At 48.6% G+C, this 6,699-nt stretch overlaps 1 protein-coding gene across 1 annotated transcript in view; it reads left to right on the top strand.

The window, feature by feature from the left end:
* PLBD1 (phospholipase B domain containing 1) overlaps positions 1 to 6,662 on the top strand; it is a 32,152-nt gene extending 25,490 nt beyond the window's left edge. Inside the window, exons 8-11 of the mRNA XM_010143383.1 lie at positions 43 to 183; positions 3,432 to 3,617; positions 4,730 to 4,836; positions 6,407 to 6,662. Of these exons, the coding sequence (XP_010141685.1) occupies positions 43 to 183; positions 3,432 to 3,617; positions 4,730 to 4,836; positions 6,407 to 6,574 (602 nt within the window). The 3' untranslated portion in view covers positions 6,575 to 6,662. The remainder of the gene's footprint in view (positions 1 to 42; positions 184 to 3,431; positions 3,618 to 4,729; positions 4,837 to 6,406) is intronic.
* The last annotated feature ends 37 nt before the right edge of the window (positions 6,663 to 6,699 follow it).

Raw genomic sequence — 6,699 nt, 5'->3', positions numbered from 1 at the left:
ACCAGGCAGGACGTGTAACTCTGTCTTTGCTCTCGAACCTAGGGACCTACAACAACCAGTATATGGTGCTGGACCTGAAGAAGGTCAGGCTGAAGAAGAGCCTTGATGACGGTGCGTTGTATATTGTTGAGCAGATCCCAACCCTTGTGCAGTATTCTGATCAAACGAATATTCTCCGGAAAGGTAACAGCTTTTACAGTAGTTAATGGCTTCCGAAAGCCATCGCTGTGCCAGCTGATGGAGGATCATGCTTCGTACTTGGGAGGGGTTTATTGAACGCTAGTGCTGAGTTTCAAGTGGTAAAACTTTGTGTGAGCAGCCCTCTGTTGCCAGGTCTGTAACATTGCATTCACTTCTCCTGATGCTGTGGCAGAAATATGGTGAGCATCTGTGTTTCTTAGATGCAGGGGAGGGCAAAACAGACTTTACCTTTTTGAAATTTTTTTCTTGCTTTTTTCCTGGTAGTATTTTGCCCTGTCTTAGAAAGCCATGAGGAAACAGGTGAAGTCTATTTGAAGCAGTACTAAATAACTGTGATGCTGTGAGCTACTTGAAATATTTGAGTGGGTTGCCCTACAAGGAGATGAGCTTTTAAACATGAGAGAAGTTCTGTATTAGATTCAGCTCCTGGACTTTTCTGATAAATATTTGCTATTTAAAGGATTTCTTAATGCCCTAGCAGCTGTGTGGTGAAAAACAAACAGAAACCTGGGTGAAGCAAAACACCTGCTGTCAGGTTTCATTCAGAAGTGTTTTCTGGACACTTCGTGTCAGCATCTAAAAATCTGAGCTCATTCCACAAATTTAAGTGTTTGTCTGGTGCTTTGTGCTCCCTCTTCTAATCGTGTGTTGAGGAAGTGAATTGATGAATTGCTCTTCATCATCAAAGTGATTGGAAATGCATTTACGTAGCAGCTGGTGTTGTTTCCCTTTGGAATTTTTCCTTGTGTCTGGCTCTTTGGAAAGTTCTGGCTTATTTTAGGCATTGCCACAATGTCAGTGTGGCTTTATGAGGTGTTTCTTACTGACAACTTGGAGAAAAAAATATCCATGTCTCTCCCTTATGCTTCTGTGGTTCCTCTATCTGCTGAAGATAGGAAAGTAGGCTGTTGCACCTTATCTTCTGATGTTTGTATGTCATCCAGATGATCAAATGCTTCAAGCTTCTCTGTGCTGTGTTGTGGCTTGTGGTGCAGAGACCCTCCAGCTCTGGCACTTGAAGCAATGCAGCCATGTCACAGCAGTGCACTGCTTTTGCAGAGAGGCCAAGCTTAGAGGGTTCCCTGTAGGACTTGGCGCATAGGCTTGTCCCCATGGGCTTGGGCCCATAGTGGCCGTTTATTCCCTCCTAAGAGGTCTTGTGACCACTCAGTTCTGGAAGGTGGCAGCATGTACTAGAAGTTACCTGTTATTTTACATTTTCAGTATGGGTTTTCCCAGCAATCTAAATGCACTTTGCACGTATTAGATAACGCAGCAGTCTGTCTCTGGTAGCTTAAACATTGGAAGGGCAGCGCTCGGCACACAGAAGTGCACTGCAGAAGTGTTGCCTTAGACCTCAGGTGCTGTAAGCCAGCACTACTCCTGTAAGCAGCGGATTTGGACTCCTCCATGGCACTCAGGAAACCAGACAAGTCCCATCAAAATCCCTGCCCTGTTCCCTGGTGCTCGGGCAGCCCAGGTGAAGGAAGTTTGTCTTCTCAAGAGCAGTGCTGGCTTAATGAGTTTGTGGAGCGGCTGATCTGGCACACCCCAGAATTGCCTTGTAGCTGGTATCCAGTTAATGCACTTCTAATGCTCTGGCCTGGTCAGAGGGAGTTTGTACCAACATTGGCTTTTTAACTCTCTTTTAAACAAACCTAGAGACAACAGAGAATGAGAATTGAGTTCTGCTGTGAGCAAAGGGAGGTGTTGCATTTGTGTGAGACAATAGCACTATCTTGAACCACAGCTAAACCCGACTGGTTTGGAAGCTGATGTATCTGTGTCTTCCAGCCTGTGTCGTTAGAGGCTGGGAGGTGTGCTCAGTTCTGGAGGACACCTGTGATACAACCCAACATGTGCACGACTTGTTTTCTTCAGGTGGGCTCTAGGTCACGTAAGCATGTGCCAGCAGACAGGGTATTTCTGTCTCTGCTGCGTGCTAGGCAGGACCCAAGCTGGTAAGGCCTCTGCTTAGGCTGTGTTCTGGTGCTTGTGCTGTCTGTGTATCTGTCCTTCAGGAAGTTCAGTTTGTATCTGTGTGTATTTCTCCCAGTGAGTCCCAGCTGATTTTTCTGGAGCATCTTGGGGCCGCACTCCTCACTGTGTGCTGGGCTGATGTTAATACATGGAACACTGCGTTTACCAGTGTCTAGATAGTAAATTTCCAAGCCAAATCCTGGTGTCTGTGATTTGAGAAGCATCATTCCTTACTGACAACAGGAGCTCAAGTTCTTTCGAGAGAAGCTGAAAGTGTTCTGCTCTTGGCACCAGCTCATCTTTTACACTCTCTGCCTTAACACTCCTTGGTGTCTGTCTTGCAAAAAAAAAAAAAGTTAAGGTATAGGTATGCATTCATGTTTCTTCCAGGACTTGCTATACCCAGATCCTGACCTGGATGGTCTCCTGGCTCTTTACAGGCTTTTCTGCTTTATAGACTAGTCTTTGTTTCCGGAAGTTGTATGTTGCCTGCCTAAAACTCTCTCTGGAGCTCTGGCAGGTAACCCTGCTCTTTAGAGTTAGCAAAGCTGCAGGATTCACACTTGCTCTTGGAAGAGTTGGGGCAGAGCTCCGCTCTGCTGATTAATCACTTCTTAACCCTCAAAGGCAGATATTGGAAAACATGCAGCTATTCCTCATCACTGTGTGCAACCACAGCTTTCCAACCACCACTGTGCAAAGTGGGTGCATGTGTTCTTCGCTGGCCTGCCTCCTGCTCACCCCTCTTAGCTCTGTGGTGTGTGTGTGTTTGTGTGTATCCCTCCACCCCTGACATCAGCATGGTGCATTACTCTGCCTTGGTGAGATGGGAAGGGCCAGGGGAAGGGAGTGACTTCAAGCCACTTGCTGGGAAGTTTGGTGGAGGTGAATGATCTTAGTGCTCCTCTGAGGTTGAGCAGGGAAACCTCTGCTGGAGGGCTGTGGCTGCTCTGTGTGTTCACCTCAGACTCTGGCAAGTCTGATCTCAGCTGCTCTGCAGGATGAGTCCTCAGGGTGGAAGTCTGGGGGCGGGTTGCCTGGGTACCGTCTCCAGTGGCATTACACTGGAAGTCAACCCTGGTCATGCCAGTGACTTGCCTTATTTTCTTGTCTTCAAACCAGTTTGTGTTATTCCTTGATGTGCTGTTAAGGCAGTGCAGCATGGAAAAAGGTTTGTTTTTCTTTTTGATGTAAGAGATAAGCTGAACGCTCTTGGAAGCGATTAACAGATAGTGTTTTGTCTCTGGCAGGTTACTGGCCTTCATACAATATCCCTTTCCATGAAAAGATTTACAATCTCAGTGGGTATGCAGCATACGTTGAGAAGTATGGCATGGATTTCTCTTATGAGCTTGCTCCAAGAGCAAAAATCTTCCGTCGGGACCAGGGCAAGGTGACCAGCTTGGAAAGCATGAAGTACATCATGAGATACAACAGTAAGACACATGTTTATGTTCTGCAGAGCTGATCTTAATAAAACAGTGTTACTTTTATTTCTGGGATTGTAATGGGAAGCTGCAGGCTCACATACAGGTCTGAGTTAAAGCGCCCTAGCTGCAGAGTACATACAAAGCAGGAAGGTAACATAAGCTTACTGCCAAGGCAGGAAACCGGTCTAAAGTTACACTCACAGAAACAAGACTGGGTTCATTCTGGAACAGGGGTCCTCAGGCCTGCTGTTTGACCTTTGCAGAGAGCTTCTGACAGTCCAAGAGACTCTGTGGACTGTTGTTACCTAACACATCTACAGCCTGTCAGTCTTGAATCCTAAACAGCAGTTAGGTCAGATCAGACTGGAGAATGTAGTGTAAAACTTCAGGTCTTTTTCCCCTCTTGAGACAAATGATCTTTGGCAAAGCTGAGATAATGCTCGGCTCTGCTTTTCCCTGACAGGGTTCTCCTTAACTGGATTAAAACCAGCTTGCTTGACCTGCGACTAAGCCCATCTCCAAGTAGAGATAAACTGAGATACTGTATTTGTATTCCCAATTAAAGGAAACATGCCTGGGCTTTGGGAGGCCTCTCCCAGGGTGGGGTATTGCTGATGTTTGGGCTGTGAGTAGCAGCATGCTCATAGGTGTTGAGGCTTGTCCACCTTCCCCTCCTAGCTCGCAGCTACTAGTGTGGATGTTCAAAGGCTTTGCTCCTTGCCACTTTTTTCAGTCCAGAACAGGAAAACAAAGCCTGTTGGTGCTGCACTCTTCCCTTCCCTTCCCCCCCTTCCCCTTCTCTTCTGCTTTTCTCTCCTGACAAAGTTCCTGCAAGCTTTCATCGTGGAGCTGCAGATGTTTGTGGTTAGAGGTTGGCAGTGGTGCCCCTGGGATGCAGAAATAGCTGTATGGACTTGGATTAGGAGTTTGCCTACTTAACGTCCTGTCTCCTAGCTGGTGCCTGGGGAGGAGCATGAGAGGAATGTGATAGACCTGTGTTTCTGCCAATGCAGTCACCCAGCTTTTAGTGGCTCACACACTTTGCATCAGTTTTTTTGTGAGGGGACTGACTTGTTTTCTTTTTCCCTTCCTTCTCTCCCTGCCACACTTTTCCCCAGACTACCAGCATGATCCTTATGCTGAGCACAATCCTTGCAATACCATTTGCTGCCGGGAAGACCTGAATCCTTCTTTTCCAGTGCCTGCAGGCTGCTATGACTCCAAGGTAAATTAACTCAGTTTCATTATCTGCTGAACATTTGCTGCAGCCTCTTTGTGCTCCTATCAGACTCTGCACTAGGGCAGGCGTGGCCAGGCCTGTCTGTTCCCCTTCTTCATGCTGTCCTAGTCCTTGAGCAGATCTCGAGATGGTAATTCTGTGCAGAGTCCTGTCTTCTGTCCCTGACACCAGTCCTGGCACAGTGGCAGAGGATACAGGGGGAGGTGTGCAGAAGAGTGGGAACTTCTGGTGTTTAGGGGTTAAACCCCAAAGCCTTGCAGCAGGAAAAGCCTAGGAGAAGGCTGAAATGAGTCTTCACTCAGGAGGGTGGCTGTTGTACAGCCTCAGTCTCCTGTTCATGGGAACTATGTGGGTGCCCCTCCTCCCCCTGCCCCGATCCCACAGGAATGTGTTTTCAGCCTCATTTTAGCTTTACCTTTACCTTTCCAAAAGCTTGGCTCTCCAGTGAGTCACCCTGCTGCAGGGCTCCACCTCTCTGTGAAACTGCTTTGAGCAAAGTTTGGTGAAGGTCACTTTGCTTTTTGTGGGGATGTGGGAAAATCCTTAGCCCCCACTGTCCTGGAGAAAACAGCAGTTTTTCTAGGCAGCCTGTATGATGTTTTCACTGCAAGGGGCAGTGCAGTACCTGGGTAAACAACTGTCCAGCTCTGGTGTGCCGGGAAGGCCTACAGGGTTTTATCCTGAGGGGTCCAGCCTGCTGCATTACTGGATCATGAGTTTGTTTGCTGGGATGGGCCCTGTGGAGGCTGTTTTGGCACTGCCGGTGCTGTATGTCCAGTAGCTTGCACAAACCCAGCTGCCTGCTCAAGTGGCCAGTAGGAGCTCCCAGAAGTGGTTATTACGAGATGAATGCAGGAAACTGCTGTGTAGAGGAGTCTGCTGAGGGAGTGGGTCTGTGCACGGCGGCTGTGGTGCCTTTGCCATCACAGTTAGGCAAGGGGAAGGGGCTGGACTGGGCAGGGGGAGGACAGGGGAACCAAGAGGGGCCTTGAGAGAAATAGCCCAGAGCAGAGGCCAAACCTGGCGGTTATAAACACTAAAGGCAGTTTTGGTGTTTCCTGGTTTGGGAAGATGGAGCAGGCTGGGGACCTCTTGGGAGATAATGGAGGAACAGGGCAGAGGCTGGGCAGCAATATTAACTCTGTGCTGCCTCTTGTCCTTTCCCGACTTACCTTGACATACCCTGTGGAACAGCCCCAGTGCTTAACACACAGCAGAACTTAAGTCAGACCCTCTGAGCTGCCTGCTGCAGGTCCAGCTCTTTGGGAGACACCAAGGGAGGGTTGTCCTGAGGGCAGATGTGCTGCCTCTCTCACCCTGGCTAGCGAAAGGGCTGGAGGGCAGCGTGGACTTGTGCTTTGCTACTGCCCTTCAGTGCCGGCTCTTCTGTGGCTGAAGATGGCTCCGTGTTGGGGAGGAATGCTGCCTGACCAGCACGTGTTTCCCTTTGCTCACTTTATTATCACATCTTCTGGAGCTGTTCCAGCTCTGAGGGATGGGCGCATGTCAGACAACACACGACTCCTTTGCCTTGAACTCCGGTCCTTTATTACAGGTGTCAGATTTCCGCCTGGCTTCAGCATTCACAGCCACTGCCATCAACGGCCCCCCAGTACAGGGTGGTCTCCCTGTCTTCACCTGGAAACGGTTTAACCACACGCGACACCAGGGCCTGCCGGAATCTTACAACTTTAACTTTGTCACCATGAGGCCAATCCTGTAAACCCAGCACCAGTATTCCAAAATGTAATTTTTTTAAATGAAAACTTTCATTCCTGTGTGTAATAAATTGACCTGATGTCCACATGCCCTGTGCCTTACCTGCTTCCCCCGTCCTGCCTGCTCTAG

The sequence above is a fragment of the Buceros rhinoceros genome, unplaced genomic scaffold (assembly GCF_000710305.1).
Source record: "Buceros rhinoceros silvestris isolate BGI_N320 unplaced genomic scaffold, ASM71030v1 scaffold23779, whole genome shotgun sequence".
NCBI classification, from domain to species: Eukaryota; Metazoa; Chordata; class Aves; order Bucerotiformes; family Bucerotidae; genus Buceros; species Buceros rhinoceros.
This window is presented reverse-complemented; position numbering and strand designations above follow the sequence as displayed.